At 47.3% G+C, this 20,037-nt stretch overlaps 1 protein-coding gene across 1 annotated transcript in view; it reads right to left on the reverse strand.

Moving 5' to 3' along the window:
- LOC110499443 (RNA binding protein fox-1 homolog 3) overlaps positions 1 to 20,037 on the reverse strand; it is an 831,363-nt gene that overhangs the window by 59,464 nt on the left and 751,862 nt on the right. Inside the window, 1 exon segment of the mRNA XM_090213100.1 lies at positions 18,284 to 18,444. Coding sequence (XP_090069226.1) covers positions 18,284 to 18,444 — 161 coding nt within the window.

Genomic DNA, 20,037 nt, shown 5'->3' on the forward strand with positions numbered 1-20,037 from the left:
AGGCCAGTAGTCCAGCATCCCAGGAGCCCAGGAGCCCAGTAGCCTAGTAGTCCAGGAGCCCAGTAGTTCAGTAGCCCAGGAGCCCAGGAGCCCAGTAGCCCAGTAACCCAGTAGCCCAGTAGTCCAGTAGCTCAGTGGTGGGGAACAGAGACCTCACCCTGCATCGCAAATGGCAACCTATTCCCTACATAGTACATTATTTTAGATAGGACCCTATTCCCTACGTAGTGCACTATTTTAGATAGGACCCTATTCCCTACGTAGTGCACTATTTTAGATAGGACCCTATTCCCTACGTAGTGCACTATTTTAGATAGGACCCTATTCCCTACGTAGTGCACTATTTTAGATAGGACCTATTCCCTACGTAGTGCACTATTTTAGATAGGACCCTATTCCCTACATAGTACATTATTTTAGATAGGACCCTATTCCCTACGTAGTGCACTATTTTAGATAGGACCCTATTCCCTACGTAGTGCACTATTTTAGATAGGACCCTATTCCCTACGTAGTGCACTATTTTAGATAGGACCCTATTCCCTACGTAGTGCACTATTTTAGATAGGACCTATTCCCTACGTAGTGCACTATTTTAGATAGGACCCTATTCCCTACGTAGTGCACTATTTTAGAAGGACCCTATTCCCTAAGTAGTGCACTATTTTAGCCATGGACCCTGCACAAAGTATTGCACTACATAGGTTACAGGGTGTCATTTGGGATGCACCCCAGAAAGCAGCGGTACCTCTCCTCTCTCTCCTCCCTAACCTCCTCTCCCTTCTCTCCACCTTCCCTCTCCCGTCTCCACCTCTCCTCTCTCTTCTCCCTACCCTCCTCTCCCCCGTCGCCACCTCTCCTATCTCTCCACCCTCCTCTCCCGTCTCCACCTCTCCTCTCTCTCCACCTCTCCTCTCTCTACCCTCCTCTCCCTATCTCCAACTCTCCTCTCTCTTCTCCCCACTCTACTCTCTCTACCCTCCTCTCCCCTATCTCCAACTCTCCTCTCTCTCTCCCACTCTACTCTCTCCACCCTCCTCTCCCGTCTCCACCTCCCTCTCTCTACCCTCTCTCCCCCGTCGCCACTCTCCTATCTCTCCACCCTCCTCTCCTGTCTCCACCTCTCCTCTCTCTCCACCTCTCCTCTCTCTACCCTCCTCTCCCCTATCTCCAACTCTCCTCTCTCTTCTCCCCACTCTACTCTCTCCACCCTCCTCTCCCGTCTCCACCTCTCCTCTCTCTACCCTCCTCTCCCGTCTCCAACTCTCCTCTCTCTTCTCTCTACCCTCCTCTCCCCTTTCTCCCACTCTACTCTCTCCATCCTCCACCTCCCTTCTCCCCTCTCTCTTCTCCTCATCCTCTTCTCCATACCTTCTCTACCCTTCACTCCCCTCTCCCCCATCCTCCTCTTCCCAGCCTTATTGTAATGATGCCACAGCCTTGGTCTCCCATAATAAGACCTTGAATCAAGTAGTTGATGTCAATAGATAAATAAACATAAGTCCAAGCAGACGTGATACCAGAGAGGCAAGGTCATCGTCTCACCGTGTTTACTGCACCTCACATCGTACTCACTCACACCACACCAAACCACACCTCCTTGTCTGTGAGGAGGGAACACACCACGGCCTGTGAAATATTATATACTGGTACGTACAGACAACAGACCTGGCGCAGCGATGCAGCACCAATCTGGAGGAGCAGAGAAGAGCCCATGCTTGTTTGTGGCCTGCCAAATAGACTGAGTCTAAATAAGAAAAGCAACACGGCCCAGTGAACATGTGATTGTTCATATGTCTCCCTCACTCCTCTCTTTTCCTCTTCCCCAAAAGGACAAAACCTATTGTTGGTAGTCTGTTGTGTGTGTGTGTGTGCACGTGTGTGTGTGTGTTAAGTGTGTGTGTGTGTGTGTGTGTGTGTGTGTGTAAGTGTGTGTGTTAAGTGTGTGTGTGTGTATGTGTTAAGTGTGTGTGGGTATGTGTATGTTTGTGTGTGTGTGTTAAGTGTGTGTGTGAGTGTATGTGTTAAGTGTGTGTGTGTGTGTTTAAGTGTGTGTGTGTGTGTGTTAACTGTGTGTGTGTGTATGTGTTAAGTGTGTGTGTGTGTGTTAAGTGTGTGTGTGTGTACGTGTATGTATGTGTATGTGTTAAGTGTGTGTGTGTGTACGTGTATGTGTGTGTATGTGTTAAGTGTGTGTGTGTGTGTTAAGTGTGTGTGTGTGTGTGTTTAAAGCGTATGTGTGTGTGTGTGTGTGTGTGTGTGTGTGTGTGTGTGTGTGTGTGTGTGTGTGTGTGTGTGTGTGTGTGTGTGTGTGTGTGTGTGTGTGTGTGTGTGTGTGTGCAAGTAAATCAAAAAATGGCTTAAAGGGCACTTCCTGATTTGGCCTCGTTTTGAAAACTAGAGAAGTTGGTTCTAAGGGCAGTTGACCTTTGAGCATTGAATCTAGAGGGAGGGTGAACGGGCGTGCGGGAAACGGAATCATTAGAGACACAGCAGAATAAAAGCAAATCTCCACTCTTCCTAATGACTGGGATGAAAGCAACGGTTAATTGTTGTCTACACCGACCACATTATTCCATTCTAATTACCCTGTCAGATGGAGGGAGGGTAGGAGGGTGAGAGAGAGAGAGAGAGAGAGAGAGAGAGAGAGAGAGAGAGAGAGAGAGAGAGAGAGGGGGAGGGAGGGAGGGAGAGAGGGAGAGAGGGAGAGAGGGAGGGAGGGAGGGAGGGAGGGAGGGAGGGAGGGAGGGAGGGAGGGAGGGAGGGAGGGAGGGAGGGAGGGAGGGAGGGATATGTATCAGGGTGCATGGACACAAATGTACGGACGGACGGACGGACGCACACACACACACACACACACACACACACACACACAAGCACACACAACCTTGTCCGCCTCACTCAGCAGAAGAACATGGAATTGATCACCTGGCTTGTGGAAGAGAGAGAGAGAGAGGCAGGGAGAGAGAGAAGAGAGGGAGGGCAGGGAGAGAGGGAGGGCCGGGAGAGAGAGAGAGAGGGAGGGCGGGGAGAAAAGGAGGTCAGGGAGAGAGGGGGGGCAGGAAGAGAGAGAGGGCAGGGAGAGAGAGAGGGCAGGGAGAGAGAGAGAGCAGGCCGAGAGGGAGTGCAGGGAGAGAGGGAGGGCAGGGAGAGAGGGAGGGCAGGGAGAGAGGGAGAGAGGGAGGGCGGGGAGAGAGGGAGGGCAGGGAGAGAGGGGGGACAGGGAAGAGAGAGGGCAGGGAGAGAGGGAGGGCAGGCCGAGAGGCTGTGTTGTGTATCAGCCTTTCCCTCTCTAAGCAGAAGCACAATGGAATTGATAACCTAGCTGCTGGAAGAGAGAGAGATAGAGAGAGAGAGAGAGAGAGAGAGAGAGAGAGAGAGAGAGAGAGAGAGAGAGAGAGAGAGGAGAGAGAGAGAGAGAGAGAGAGAGAGAGAGACAGAGAGGGAGACCCAAAATGCCTGTGGGGTTGATGGTATCCAAAATTAAATGATAAAATATACAGACAACAAATTCAAATTGGCTATACTTAAACTCTTTAACATCCTCCTCAGCTTTGCATATTCCTCAATATTTGGAACCAAGGACTGATCACCTTAATCCACAAAGTGGAGACAATTTGACCCCATTTACTACCATGGGATTGCTGCGTCAACAGCAAACTTGGGAAAATTCTCTGCATTATCATTAACAGCAGACTCGTACATTTCCTTAGCGAAAACAATGTACTGAGCAAATGTCAAATTGGCTTTTTACCAAATTACCGTACAACAGACCATGTATTCACCCTGGACATCCTAATTGACAAACAAACCAAACCAAAACAAAGGCAAAGTCTTCTCATGCTTTGTTGATTTCCAAAAAGCTTTTCACTCAAATTATGCATGAGGGTCTGCTATACAAATTGATGGAACACATTGCCTTTGCCCTTTATGGTTGTGAGGTCTGGGGTCTGCTCATCAACCAAGAATTCACAAAATGGGACAAACACGAAATTGAGACACTCCATGCCAAATTCTGAAAAAATATCCTCAGTGTACAACATAGAACACCAAATAATGCATGCAGAGCAGAATTAGGCCGATACTCACTAACTATAAAAATCCAGGAAAGAGCCCTTCAATTCTACAACCACCTAAAAATAAATGATTCTCAAACCTTCCATAACAAAGCCATCACTTACAGAGAGATGAACCTGGAGAAGAGTCCCCTAAGCAAGCTGGTCCTGGGGCTCAGTTCACAAAAACAAACACACCCCAACGAGCCCCAGGACAGCAACACAATTACACCAAATCATGACAAAACAAAAGATACACATATTTCTTTCAGGTTACACAGAACCACAAAGATTTCAAAAACAAACCTAACTTGAATAAACTCCCATACTATCTATCTGGGTGAAATTCCAAGTGTGCCATCACAGCAGCAAGATGTGTGACCTGTTGCCACAAGAAAAGGGCAACCGGTGAAGAACAAACACCATTATAAATACAACCCTCTCATCACTTGATTCAGGCAAGCACAGCAGATCTTTCACTCCCATCCACCTCCCCTCCACCTCATCCACCTCCCGTCCACCTCCCCTCCACCTCATTCACCTCCCCTCCACCTCATCCAACCTCCCCTACACCCATCCACCTCCCTCCCTACACCTCATCCACCTCCCTCCCCTCCCTCCACGTCCTCTTCCTCCCACCACCTCATCCACCTCCCCTCCACCTCCCACCACCTCATCCACCTCCCCACCACCACCTCCCCTCCACCTCCCCTCCACCTCATTCAACCCCCCCCACCTCATCCACCTCCCCTCCACCTCATCCACCTCCCCACCACCTCCCCTCCGCCTCCTCTTCCTCCCCTCCACCTCATCCACCTCTCCTCCACCTCCTCCACCTCCCTCCACCTCATCCACCTCCCCTCAACCTCCCCACCACCTCATCCACCTCCCCCTCCACCTCCCCTCCACCTCCTCCACCTCCCCTCCACCACCTCCCCTCCACCTCCCCTCCACCTCATCCACCTCCCCTCCACCTCCCCTCCACCTCATCCACCTCCCCTCCACCTCATCCACCTCCCCTCCACCTCATCCACCTTCCCTCCACCTCCCCTCCACCTCATCCACCTCCACTCCACCTCATCCACCTCACCTCCACCTCCCCTCCACCTCATCCACCTCATCCACCTCCCCTCCACCTCATCCATCTCCCTCCACCTCCCCTCAACCTCATCCACCTCCCTCCACCTCATCCACCTCCCATCCATCTCCCCTCCACCTCATCCACCTCCCATCCATCTCCCTCCACCTCATCACCTCCCCTCCATCTCCCCTCCACCTCATCCACCTCCCCTCCTTACCTCATCGACCTCCCCTCCACCTCATCCACCTCCCCTCCACCTCCCCTCACCTCATCCACCTCCCCTCCACCTCATCCACCTCCCATCCATCTCCCCTCCACCTCATCCACCTCCCCTCCACCTTCCCTCACCTCCCCTCCACCTTATCCAACTCCCCTCCACCTCCCCTCCACCTCCCCTCCACCTCATCCACCTCCCTTCCACCTCCCCTCCACCCCCTCCACCTCCCCTCCACCTCATCCACCTCCCTCCACCTCCTCCACCTCCCCTCCACCTCATCCACCTCCCCTCCATCTCCCTCCACCTCATCCACCTCCCCTCCACCTCATCCATCTCCCCTCCACCTCCCCTCCACCTCAGCCACCTCCCCTCCACCTCCTCACATTAATCCATTGTCTCACAGCTGTTGCTTCGTATCCTCCCATAGTGAATGACTGGTTAGCCCAACACAGACTGGAGAAGCTAATGATGCTAATGGTTTATAAGTGTTCTATTGGGCCTGTGCTAATGGGCCTGTGCTAATGGCCTGTGCTAATGGGCCTGTTCTAATGGGCCTGTGCTAATGGGCCTGTGCTAATGGGCTGTGCTAATGGGCCTGTGCTAATGGGCCTGTTCTAATGGGCCTGTGCTACTGGGCCTGTGCTAATGGGCCTGTTCTAATGGGCCTGTTCTAATGGGCCTTTGCTAATGGGCCTGTTCTACTGGGCCTGTGCTAATGGGCCTGTTCTAATGGGCCTGTTCTAATGGGCCTGTGCTAATGGGCCTGTGCTAATGGGCCTGTGCTAATGGGCCTGTGCTAATGGGCCTGTTCTAATGGGCCTGTGCTAATGGGCCTGTGCTAATGGGCCTGTGGTGCAGATTAAATGTAAGAGAAAGAGAAAGAGAGAGAAAGAGAAAGAGAGAGAAAAAGAAAGAGAGAGAGAGAGAGAACTGCTGCCTAACAGGCTAATGACACAGTCTTATTTTACTAAATAAACACTGTAGTAAATTAACTTTAATCAGCCCACTAATGAATTGGCATCAAGGGGAGACTACAATAGAAGCTTTAGCTGTCCTATCTATCCCCCTCTGATACCATTACAGCTCATATGTTCATCTCTACACTGATTTGTTGTTGTAAATTACATGGAGGAGTTATAATTGCACACAATCTGAAAGTCCAACTGGTGGAAGATGCGAGAAAGCGGGATGGAATGGAGCCTCATGGAATAGAATGTCAGTAGCTTTCGACTGACATGATTCCCTGTTCTGTTGGAATGCTGCTGCAGCATGATGCAAGGATGGGGGCTCTACCTGGAAGGCTGCTGCATGCATGATGGAAGGATGGGGGCTCTACCTGGAAGGCTGCTGCAGCATGATGGAAGGATGGGGGTTCTACCTGGAAGGCTGCTGCATGCATGATGGAAGGATGGGGGCTCTACCTGGAAGGCTGCTGCAGCATGATGGAAGGATGGGGGCTCTACCTGGAAGGCTGCTGCATGCATGATGGAAGGATGGGGGCTCTACCTGGAAGGCTGCTGCATGCATGATGGAAGGATGGGGGCTCTACCTGGAAGGCTGCTGCAGCATGATGCAAGGATGGGGGCTCTACCTGGAAGGCTGCTGCAGCATGATGGAAGGATGGGGGCTCTACCTGGAAGGCTGCTGCAGCATGATGGAAGGATGGGGGCTCTACCTGGAAGGCTGCTGCAGCATGATGGAAGGATGGGGGCTCTACCTGGAAGGCTGCTGCATGCATGATGGAAGGATGGGGGCTCTACCTGGAAGGCTGCTGCATGCATGATGGAAGGATGGGGGCTCTACCTGGAAGGCTGCTGCAGCATGATGGAAGGATGGGGGCTCTACCTGGAAGGCTGCTGCAGCATGATGGAAGGATGGGGGCTCTACCTGGAAGGCTGCTGCAGCATGATGGAAGGATGGGGGCTCTACCTGGAAGGCTGCTGCATGCATGATGGAAGGATGGGGGTTCTACCTGGAAGGCTGCTGCAGCATGATGGAAGGATGGGGGCTCTACCTGGAAGGCTGCTGCATGCATGATGGAAGGATGGGGGCTCTACCTGGAAGGCTGCTGCATGCATGATGGAAGGATGGGGGCTCTACCTGGAAGGCTGCTGCAGCATGATGGAAGGATGGGGGCTCTACCTGGAAGGCTGCTGCATCATGATGGAAGGATGGGGGCTCTACCTGGAAGGCTGCTGCATGCATGATGGAAGGATGGGGGTTCTACCTGGAAGGCTGCTGCATGCATGATGGAAGGATGGGGGCTCTACCTGGAAGGCTGCTGCAGCATGATGCAAGGATGGGGGCTCTACCTGGAAGGCTGCTGCATGCATGATGGAAGGATGGGGGCTCTACCTGGAAGGCTGCTGCAGCATGATGGAAGGATGGGGGCTCTACCTGGAAGGCTGCTGCAGCATGATGGAAGGATGGGGGCTCTACCTGAAAGGCTGCTGCAGCATGATGGAAGGATGGGGGCTCTACCTGGAAGGCTGCTGCATGCATGATGGAAGGATGGGGGTTCTACCTGGAAGGCTGCTGCAGCATGATGGAAGGATGGGGGCTCTACCTGGAAGGCTGCTGCATGCATGATGGAAGGATGGGGGTTCTACCTGGAAGGCTGCTGCATGCATGATGGAAGGATGGGGGCTCTACCTGGAAGGCTGCTGCATGCATGATGGAAGGATGGGGGCTCTACCTGGAAGGCTGCTGCAGCATGATGGAAGGATGGGGGCTCTACCTGGAAGGCTGCTGCATGCATGATGGAAGGATGGGGGTTCTACCTGGAAGGCTGCGGCTTCTAGAAGAGGTGATTAGGTAGATGAAGGAAGGTATCATTAAAAGTCCATTAGCGAACCCCTGATGTACGTCTCACTTCTCGAGAGAAACACACACACAGATATACAGGAGCAGTGTCCACGCGCGCACGCACACACGCACGCACGCACGCACGCACGCACGCACACACACACACACACACACACACACACACACACACACACACACACACACAGATATGCAGGAGCACTGTCCACGCACACACACACACACACACACACACACACACACAGATATGCAGGAGCACTGTCCACGCACACACACACACACACACACACACACACACACAGATATGCAGGAGCACTGTCCACGCACACACACACACACACACACACACCTGGGCCAAGGGTGTGTGTGTCTGGGGGGGGGGGGGGGTGTGTGATGTACAGTAACGACTTGTTTAAGAGCCACTCTGGGACTGGGATGGAAAAACACTCTTTGGTGTGTGTGTGCATTTGTGTGTGTGTGTGTGTGTGTGTGTGTGTGTGTGTGTGTGTGCTACAGTAAGGATTCATTTTAGACCCTACCTCCAGGAGAGTGACTGTAAGGACCCTCTCTAAGTGCCTGGTTATTAATTAAACATAGCGATGGCACTGGGGACATTATATTAGCCTGTTTCTCTCAGTGTGGTGCAAAATGAACAGGCTTCTGAAGCGACTGGGGCACAGCTGGTGTCTAGTGGAAGCCATCCCGGCTCTCTGTGTCATGCTGTATAGAAGTGCTCCTTGGAAATCAGAATTAACAAAGGTTTTCAGGAACTGACTTGGGACAAAACCTCATTGATACTGTATACCTGAAGCCTGGTGTTTTGGAATTTGGAATTTGGAATCTCATATTTCAGATCATTCCAAGATATGAAAGCAAAAACAGCATTCTGGAGTTTCCCTGTCCAATAGTTTAGGAGTTTCCCTGTCCAATAGTTTAGGAGTTTCCCTGTCCAATAGTTTAGGAGTTTCCCTGTCCAATAGTTTAGGAGTTTCCCTGTCCAATAGTTTAGGAGTTTCCCTGTTGGATAGTTTAGGAGTTTCCCTGTCCAATAGATTAGGAGTTTCCCTGTCCAATAGTTTAGGAGTTTCCCTGTCCAATAGTTTAGGAGTTTCCCTGTCCAATAGTTTAGGAGTTTCCCTGTTGGATAGTTTAGGAGTTTCCCTGTTGGATAGTTTAGGAGTTTCCCTGTTGGAAGGTTTAGGAGTTTCCCTGTCCAATAGTTTAGGAGTTTCCCTGTCCAATAGTTTAGGAGTTTCCCTGTCCAATAGTTTAGGAGTTTCCCTGTTGGATAGTTTAGGAGTTTCCCTGTCCAATAGTTTAGGAGTTTCCCTGTCCAATAGTTTAGGAGTTTCCCTGTCGAATAGTTTAGGAGTTTCCCTGTTGGATAGTTTAGGAGTTTCCCTGTTGGATAGTTTAGGAGTTTCCCTGTCCAATAGTTTAGGAGTGTCCCTGTCCAATAGTTTAGGAGTTTCCCTGTCCAATAGTTTAGGAGTTTCCCTGTCCAATAGTTTAGGAGTTTCCCTGTCCAATAGTTTAGGAGTTTCCCTGTCCAATAGTTTAGGAGTTTCCCTGTCCAATAGTTTAGGATTTTCCCTGCCCAATAGTGTAGGAGTTTCTCTGTCCAATAGTTTAGGAGTTTCCCTGTCCAATAGTTTAGGAGTTTCCCTGTTGGATAGTTTAGGAGTTTCCCTGTTGGATAGTTTAGGAGTTTCCCTGTCCAATAGTTTAGGAGTTTCCCTGTCCAATAGTTTAGGAATTTCCCTGTCCAATAGTTTAGGAGTTTCCCTGTCCAATAGTTTAGGAGTTTCCCTGTCCAATAGTTTAGGAGTTTCCCTGTCCAATAGTTTAGGAGTTTCCCTGTCCAATAGTTTAGGACTTTCCCTGCCCAATAGTGTAGGAGTTTCTCTGTCCAATAGTTTAGGAGTTTCCCTGTCCAATAGTTTAGGAGTTTCCCTGTTGGATAGTTTAGGAGTTTCCCTGTTGGATAGTTTAGGAGTTTCCCTGTCCAATAGTTTAGGAGTTTCCCTGTCCAATAGTTTAGGAGTTTCCCTGTCCAATAGTTTAGGAGTTTCCCTGTCGGATAGTTAGGAGTTTCCCTGTTCTATAGTTCAGGAGTCTCCCTGTTGGATAGTTTAGGAGTTTCCCTGTTGGATAGTTTAGGAGTTTCCCTGTACAATAGTTTAGGAGTTTCCCTGTTGGATAGTTTAGGAGTTTCCCTGTCCAATAGATTAGGAGTTTCCCTGTCCAATAGTTTAGGAGTTTCCCTGTCCAATAGTTTAGGAGTTTCCCTGTCCAATAGTTTAGGAGTTTCCCTGTCCAATAGTTTAGGAGTTTCCCTGTCCAATAGTTTAGGAGTTTCCCTGTTGGATAGTTTAGGAGTGTCACTGTTGGATAGTTTAGGAGTTTCCCTGTTGGATAGTTTAGGAGTTTCCCTGTCCAATAGTTTAGGAGTTTCCCTGTCCAATAGTTTAGGAGTTTCCCGTTGGATAGTTTAGGAGTTTCCCTGTTGGATAGTTTAGGAGTTTCCCTGTCCAATAGTTTAGGAGTTTCCCTGTCCAATAGTTTAGGAGTTTCCCTGTCCAATAGTTTAGGAGTTTCCCTGTCCAATAGTTTAGGAGTTTCCCTGTCCAATAGTTTAGGAGTTTCCCTGTTGGATAGTTTAGGAGTTTCCCTGTTGGATAGTTTAGGAGTTTCCCTGTCCAATAGTTTAGGAGTTTCCCTGTCCAATAGTTTAGGAGTTTCCCGTTGGATAGTTTAGGAGTTTCCCTGTTGGATAGTTTAGGAGTTTCCCTGTCCAATAGTTTAGGAGTTTCCCTGTCCAATAGTTTAGGAGTTTCCCTGTCCAATAGTTTAGGAGTTTCCCTGTCCAATAGTTTAGGAGTTTCCCTGTCCAATAGTTTAGGAGTTTCCCTGTTGGATAGTTTAGGAGTTTCCCTGTCCAATAGTTTAGGAGTGTCCCTGTCCAATAGTTTAGGAGTTTCCCTGTCCAATAGTTTAGGAGTTTCCCTGTCCAATAGTTTAGGAGTTTCCCTGTCCAATAGTTTAGGAGTTTCCCTGTCCAATAGTTTAGGAGTTTCCCTGTCCAATAGTTTAGGATTTTCCCTGTCCAATAGTTTAGGAGTTTCCCTGTCCAATAGTTTAGGAGTTTCCCTGTCCAATAGTTTAGGAGTTTCCCTGTTGGATAGTTTAGGAGTTTCCCTGTTGGATAGTTTAGGAGTTTCCCTGTCCAATAGTTTAGGAGTTTCCCTGTCCAATAGTTTAGGAATTTCCCTGTCCAATAGTTTAGGAGTTTCCCTGTCCAATAGTTTAGGAGTTTCCCTGTCCAATAGTTTAGGAGTTTCCCTGTCCAATAGTTTAGGAGTTTCCCTGTCCAATAGTTTAGGAGTTTCCCTGCCCAATAGTGTAGGAGTTTCTCTGTCCAATAGTTTAGGAGTTTCCCTGTCCAATAGTTTAGGAGTTTCCCTGTTGGATAGTTTAGGAGTTTCCCTGTTGGATAGTTTAGGAGTTTCCCTGTCCAATAGTTTAGGAGTTTCCCTGTCCAATAGTTTAGGAATTTCCCTGTCCAATAGTTTAGGAGTTTCCCTGTCCAATAGTTTAGGAGTTTCCCTGTCGGATAGTTAGGAGTTTCCCTGTTCTATAGTTCAGGAGTCTCCCTGTTGGATAGTTTAGGAGTTTCCCTGTTGGATAGTTTAGGAGTTTCCCTGTACAATAGTTTAGGAGTTTCCCTGTTGGATAGTTTAGGAGTTTCCCTGTCCAATAGATTAGGAGTTTCCCTGTCCAATAGTTTAGGAGTTTCCCTGTCCAATAGTTTAGGAGTTTCCCTGTCCAATAGTTTAGGAGTTTCCCTGTCCAATAGTTTAGGAGTTTCCCTGTCCAATAGTTTAGGAGTTTCCCTGTTGGATAGTTTAGGAGTGTCCCTGTTGGATAGTTTAGGAGTTTCCCTGTTGGATAGTTTAGGAGTTTCCCTGTCCAATAAGGTCAGGAGTTTCCCTGTCCAATAGTTTAGGAGTTTCCCGTTGGATAGTTTAGGAGTTTCCCTGTTGGATAGTTTAGGAGTTTCCCTGTCCAATAGTTTAGGAGTTTCCCTGTCCAATAGTTTAGGAGTTTCCCTGTCCAATAGTTTAGGAGTTTCCCTGTCCAATAGTTTAGGAGTTTCCCTGTCCAATAGTTTAGGAGTTTCCCTGTTGGGTAGTTTAGGAGTTTCCCTGTTGGATAGTTTAGGAGTTTCCCTGTCCAATAGTTTAGGAGTTTCCCTGTCCAATAGTTTAGGAGTTTCCCTGTCCAATAGTTTAGGAGTTCCCCTGTCCAATAGTTTAGGAGTTTCCCTGTCGGATAGTTAGGAGTTTCCCTGTTCTATAGTTTAGGAGTTTCCCTGTCCAATAGTTTAGGAGTTTCCCTGTCGGATAGTTTAGGAGTTTCCCTGTCGGATAGTTTAGGAGTTTCCCTCTCCAATAGTTTAGGAGTTTCCCTGTCCAATAGTTTAGGAGTTTCCCTGTCCAATCGTTTAGGAGTTTCCCTGTCCAATAGTTTAGGAGTTTCCCTGTCCAATCGTTTAGGAGTTTCCCTGTCCAATAGTTTAGGAGTTTCCCTGTCGGATAGTTTAGGAGTTTCCCTGTCGGATAGTTAGGAGTTTCCCTGTCGGATAGTTAGGAGTTTCCCTGTCGGATTGTTTAGGAGTTTCCCTGTCGGATAGATGGAGTTTCCCTGTCCAATAGTTTAGGAGTTTCGCTGTTGGATAGTTTAGGAGTTTCCCTGTCGGATAGTTAGGAGTTTCCCTGTCCAATTGTTTAGGAGTTTCCCTGTTGGATAGTTTTCTATATTCTGAGAGAGCTATCTAATTATTTAATGGTAAAGAAGGCCGCAATGCATGCAGGGAGGTCTCAAGCCCTCTGTGATATTATTGAGGTAAGCGTTGGGATCTGTTCCAAAAGGCACCCAATTCCCTTTAAAGTGCATTACTTTAGACCTGGGCCCTATTCCCTATATAGTACATTACTTTAGACCTGGGCCCTATTCCCTATATAGTACATTACTTTAGACCTGGGCCCTATTCCCTATATAGTACATTACTTTAGACCTGGGCCCTATTCCCTATATAGTGCATTACTTTAGACCTGGGCCCTATTCCCTATATAGTACATTACTTTATACCTGGGCCCTATTCCCTATATAGTACATTACTTTAGACCTGGGCCCTATTCCCTATATAGTACATTACTTTAGACCTGGGCCCTATTCCCTATATAGTGCATTACTTTAGACCTGGGCCCTATTCCCTATATAGTACATTACTTTAGACCTGGGCCCTATTCCCTATATAGTGCATTACTTTAGACCTGGGCCCTATTCCCTATATAGTACATTACTTTAGACCTGGGCCCTATTCCCTATATAGTACATTACTTTAGACCTGGGCCCTATTCCCTATATAGTACATTACTTTAGACCTGGGCCCTATTCCCTATATAGTGCATTACTTTAGACCTGGGCCCTATTCCCTATATAGTACATTACTTTAGACCTGGGCCCTATTCCCTATATAGTACATTACTTTAGACCTGGGCCCTATTCCCTATATAGTACATTACTTTAGACCTGGGCCCTATTCCCTATATAGTGCATTACTTTAGACCTGGGCCCTATTCCCTATATAGTGCATTACTTTAGACCTGGGCCCTATTCCCTATGTAGTGCACAGCTTTTTACTAGGGCCCATATGCATTTGGTTGAAAGTAGTTAGGTTAAATTTGAAATGTAAAACTACAACTAAAATAGTTTTCCATTTGGGACATTGAGAACGGAGATTTCCGACACGTCGTTGTGAGAATGAGAGAATTGAATCCGTGAAAAGGTGCTTTGAATCCCAATTACCAGTCTACCATTAAGCCCTCACACTCATCGCTTTAATTTCCTCCTAAATGTGTTTCTCTAATTATGAATTAAAATAAAATAAGGTTGGCTAATGAAACCATTTAGATATTTTCTTTTTGCATTCATTTCTCTTTATGTACAGTAGCACCCGACGACGCAGCCAAGAGTTCTTCTGAGATGTCGGTTTCATTTTATTCCTGATGAGGACCTAAATTGTCACAATAAGGACCGTTAAAAGGAAGCTTTCAATTGTTGTGTTCCCCTGATTATAACCTCCTCGTGTGTTGCGATGCCTCGGCATTGCTTGGCTTTCTCTATAATGTTCCAATATCCCCTTTCTGCTATAATGGAAAGAAAGTGCATTTAATATAATGCCTGGCTATTGCCTTTGTTTGCATTGTGGTGGTGCTCAAACGGAGTCGTAATGGCACATTGAGCCAGTCGCTCATTGCTGCATTTAAAGGCAATGGGAGAGAGTGGCACTGGAGCCCATTGCGGGGATGGCAAAGCCCTGATGGAATCTGGGCCGCAGTGCTTCAGCTCTGCCCACAACGATCAATCCTTGAGACTGGACCATCGACAAAGAGGAGGAGTGTGTGTGTGTGTGTGTGTGTGTGTGTGTGTGTGTGGACTCTGACAAGATGACATGTCCCTCGTATCCTGTCCCACCACCCTGGAGACAATTGAACAACCACAACTAACTAACTAACCAAACCGCTCAACTGCCTTGTCTGTGAAAGAAGTATCGAACCAACAAAAAAAAAAAAAAAGGAACTTTTCAAGCCTTAACTTTCCCGTGAACCTGATTGGACAGTTTGAGTTTCCAAGTGTCTAAAGTACAACAAAAAAAAGGGAAAAAAATGTGCCTTTGTTTGGACTTGTCCGAGCCCGGTCCTCCTCTTCAGGGTCTGTGTCAGTGTAGTCCTTCAGACAACAGGGTAAGACGCATTCTGAGCATCGCTGATTGTAGTGAATTCTCCCAGATTGTCTGTCTCTTCTAATCCCTCGCTCCTCTCTCCTCTCTCAGTGTCTCTGGTTAATTGTGGTGCAGAACTCAGTGCCTTGGAGACTTCACTAAGTGACCGGGGAGTGTTACTGGGGAGTTAGAGTACCAGGCTTCACACGCACACACACACGCACACACACACACACACACACACACACACACACACACACACACACACACACACACACACACACACACACACACACACACACACCAAATCTGTCCCTGACTGGATCCTGTCACCCTACACACACCTAATGAGGATAAAGTCCCTTTTAACCACAGTGCTGAGGAACACCATTAATCGTGTCTCCATTGCGGGACCCTTCAATCTCCTCTACCTCTCCCCACATCAAGGCCTCCGATTCTGGGCACGGCCACGGGGACAGGCACTGCTCGCCATGGAACAAAGTCCTGGTCGAAAGGGAGCAAATGTTCGGCTCCATTTGAGAACCAGGAGACGGGAGAAATGTCCAGCCTGTTATTGTTTTAAATGTTACAGTGTAGTAGACTATATGTATTGGCTGCCATTAGTAAAACTGTACTGTATAAAGAGAGGTATTTTAACAAGCTGTAGAGCAACAAACACCATGGGTTGATCTTTCTCTCTCTCTCTGCATGGCATGTTGTTTGTTTATGTTCTCGCTCACGCTGTCGTTCTTTCTTCTACTCACACCATCTCCATTCTCTCTGTTTCTTCTACTCACATTATCTCCCTTCTGTGTACTCCGTCTCTCTGTTTCTCTACTCACACTATCTCCCGTCTGTGTACTCCGTCTCTCTGTTTCTTCTACTCACACTATCTCCCGTCTGTATACTCCCCATCTCTCTGTTTCTTCTACTTACACTATCTCCCTTCTGTATACTCCCCATCTCTCTGTTTCTTCTACTCACACTATCTCCCGTCTGTGTACTCCGTCTCTCTGTTTCTTCTACTCACACTATCTCCCGTCTGTATACTCCCCATCTCTCTGTTTCTTCTACTTACACTATCTCCCTTCTGTATACTCCCCATCTCTCTGTTTCTTCTACTCACACTATCTCCCGTCTGTGTACTCAGTCTCTCTGTTTCTTCTACTCACACTATCTCCCTTCTGTATACTCCCCATCTCTCTGTTTCTTCTACTCACACTATCTCCCGTCTGTGTACTCCGTCTCTCTGTTTCTTCTACTCACACTATCTCCCGTCTGTATACAACGTCTCTCTGTTTCTTCTACTCACATTATCTCCCGTCTGTATGCAACGTCTCTCTGTTTCTTCTACTCACATTATCTCCCGTCTGTATACAACGTCTCTCTGTTTCTTCTTATCATCTAACATTATGTGGGAGTGAGAAGCTAACTGACTCTGTGCTCTATGGGGACTTCTTGGTCATTTTGTTGGCATTTTAAACAACATGACTGAGTTGCAGTAGTTGGTACTACTTGTTATTGAACATTTATTTAACTAGGCAAGTCAGTTAAGAACAAATTATTATTCACAATGACGGCCTACCGGGGAACAGTGGGTTTAACTTCCTTGTTCAACGCTCTAACCACTAGGCTATCTGCCGCCCCAAGCAGTGGGTACTTAGGAGTGGGTACATAGGAGTGGGTACATAGGAGTGGGTTCATATGAGTGGGTACATAGGAGTGGGAACATAGGAGTGGGTAGTTAGGAGTGGGTAGTTAGGAGTGGGTAGTTAGGAGTGGGTACATAGGAGTGGGTAGTTAGGAGTGGGTAGTTAGGAGTGGGTACATAGGAGTGGGTAGTTAGGAGTGGGTAGTTAGGAGTGGGTACATAGGAGTGGGTAGTTAGGTGTGGGTACATAGGAGTGGGTACATAGGAGTGGGTACATAGGAGTGGGTACATACGTAGGAGTGGGTACAAGATGCCTATTGGGCTGTAAGGCCAGAGGTGAAGGAAACAGCCTGAGCCCAGCAGGGTTAGAGATCTATAGTACGGGCCAGTCCTAAGTTCCTCCAGGAACAAAAATGATTAAATAAGTAAGAACAAGTTGCCGCAAACAACTGCTACAGGGTCAGATATTTACTTCATCCTTTCACAAAGCAGAGAATAAAACTGCATTTCTAGAATCATACTGTAATTCTAGAACAGTCCTGTGATTGAACAGTGTTCTGTTCTGAGAACTGCTACAGGGTCAGATATTTACTTCATCCTTTCACAAAGCAGAGAATAAAACTGCATTTCTAGAATCATACTGTAATTCTAGAACAGTCCTGTGATTGAACAGTGTTCTATTCTGAGAACTGCTACAGGGTCAGATATTTACTTCATCCTTTCACAAAGCAGAGAATAAAACTGCATTTCTAGAATCATACTGTAATTCTAGAACAGTCCTGTGATTGAACAGTGTTCTGTTCTGAGAACTGCTACAGGGTCAGATATTTACTTCATCCTTTCACAAAGCAGAGAATAAAACTACATTTCTAGAATCATACTGTAATTCTAGAACAGTCCTGTGATTGAACAGTGTTCTGTTCTGAGAACTGCTACAGGGTCAGATATTTACTTCATCCTTTCACAAAGCAGAGAATAAAACTACATTTCTAGAATCATACTGTAATTCTAGAACAGTCCTGTGATTGAACAGTGTTCTGTTCTGAGAACTGCTACAGGGTCAGATATTTACTTCATCCTTTCACAAAGCAGAGAATAAAACTACATTTCTAGAATCATACTGTAATTCTAGAACAGTCCTGTGATTGAACAGTGTTCTGTTCTGAGAACTGCTACAGGGTGAACAGTCTTGGGAATTCAAACAGGCCTTGTGACATGTCCTCTCTCTCTCTCTCCAAGGAGTGGTTAAGGACGACGGCCCTATAGAGGTCCAGGAGATGAAACATTCATATCTCTCCCTAATTTGAGGAGGAGAGGGTATGTAGAGGTTAGAAGGTGAATCATTTAGGCCCCCTCTCTAAAAGGTGTGACGGGGCCCATACATCTTTAATGGGGACAGGACGATCTCTAAAGTGACACTGGATGTACCCGTAGAGCTAAGGCTCACACAAAACACAAGCAGGGGAGAATGAGACGATTGAAACATGATCGCCTCAACACTGGTGTTTTGTTATAAAGATCTGTGTTTTCTGAACACTGAGGACACGACTGGTATGTAGACCAACAGCGTTACTATAGTTGGCCTGTGTGCTGGGAAACCTTGGCGTTGTACGGGTGAAGTTGGGTGTTTGTGACGCTTTCTCGGCTTCGGGTGAGCCTGATTTCTCACAGCTAGCTACTCACCCCAAACATTTGCCTGAGGTCTGGGTCTCTGAAGCGGAAAGGGATGTTGGAGACGTGTAACCGTTTGGGCTGCTGCTTCTCTGACGAATCACACTGCTGCAGGTGGAGCTGATGGGAAACCTCCGTCTGCGCAACCTCGTCTGCCTGCTGCAGGGAAACACAGGCCACAACGCGACAAACATTAGTTCCTAGCTAAACAAACATCTTAATCTTGGTTATTATTTTTTTTTTTTTAAAGATTAACGGATAGGGTGGAGGTAGAGGAGAGTTTCAGGATCACTGAGGGAGACAGAAACGAGAGGAAGATCAATCAAAGTCTGAAAGGGATTGACAGAAAGAGAAAGATTGAGTGAGTGTGAGAGTGTGAGAGGGATATGATTCTCCACTAGGTATGACTCACACTGTTTTCCCCTGAAACGCGATGGTTTTAAATAATAAAGACATATTTCATATTAAATATGCCTCTGTCGTTCTAAGAGTGTGTGAATAATGTTGTAGGGTGTATCACAAACGGCACCCTACTCCTCTATGGGACCTGTTCAATTAGTGCACTCTAAAATGAATTGGGACGCAGACTATGTCTTAGTCATAGTGTAGTGTGAGGTATGAATGTCGGTTGGCATTCTCTCTGCTCCCCTGACATAGGAGATTAGGAAGCTGTCTGGGAGGAGTGGACACAGATTTAACAACTTAAACATGTCTGCACTACTATATGTATTATACAAACAGATAGAGAGAGGAGAGGGGGAAGAGTGAGAGAGAGAAAGAAAGACAAACAGAGAGAGAGAGAGAGAGAGAGAGAGAGAGAGAGAGAGAGAGAGAAAGAGAGAGAGAGAGAGACAGAGAGAGAGAGAGAGAGAGAGAGAGAGAGAGAGAGAGAGAGAGAGAGAAAGAGAGAGAGAGAGAAAGAAAGAGAAAGAAAGAGAGAGAGAGGGGAGAGAAGAAGAGAGAAAGAGGGGAGAGAGCTAGAGTGCGAGGGATACACTCCAGTCCTCCTCTCCTCCCCCAGAACCCATGTGATCATCTGTCCATTACGGGCAGAAAGTGGCAGCGATGCTCTCCAGGTCGCAGGGAGTGATGGCCCTTTCAGGTGTCGCCGTGACAACCGCCATTTACTTCATTGTTATCAGAGTAACCGTGACGACGGGGATCCCTGTTACCAACACCCGGGTGACCACTCTAAACTGGCCCTGAGATAAGACAGACACACGGCCCCCTGGGAAACAGAGTTCAATTGAGAGGAAACCAGTGGTGGCTAGAGGCACTTTAAATCAGCTCATAGTGATGGCTTGAAGCATGGTTTCTTTAAAACATTTTCATTCACTCCATTAAAGGTATTAATCCTCAACCACCAGCCTCCTCTGAAGGACCTTCCCTGGGAACCAGTCTGTTTAGCTAACATTCCAGTCCTTGTACATGCCAAAGATGTTTAGCGTGACAGGAGGGGCAAGGAGTAGGATAACAGCTAAACAGACTGGTAGACTGTCCTCACCCCCTACCACATGTTAACTACCAATTCAGAATGTGGGTTAATCCTACCACATGTTCACTACCAATACAGAATGTGGGTTAATCCTACCACATGTTAACTACCAATTCAGAATGTGGGTTAATCATACCACATATTAACTACCAATTCAGAATGTGGGTTAATCCTACCACATATTAACTACCAATTCAGAATGTGGGTTAATCCTACCACATGTTAACTACCAATTCAGAATGTGGGTTAATCCTACC

This window comes from Oncorhynchus mykiss, chromosome 20 (assembly GCF_057628025.1).
Source record: "Oncorhynchus mykiss isolate SJ-2025 chromosome 20, ASM5762802v1, whole genome shotgun sequence".
In the NCBI taxonomy this organism is placed as follows: Eukaryota; Metazoa; Chordata; class Actinopteri; order Salmoniformes; family Salmonidae; genus Oncorhynchus; species Oncorhynchus mykiss.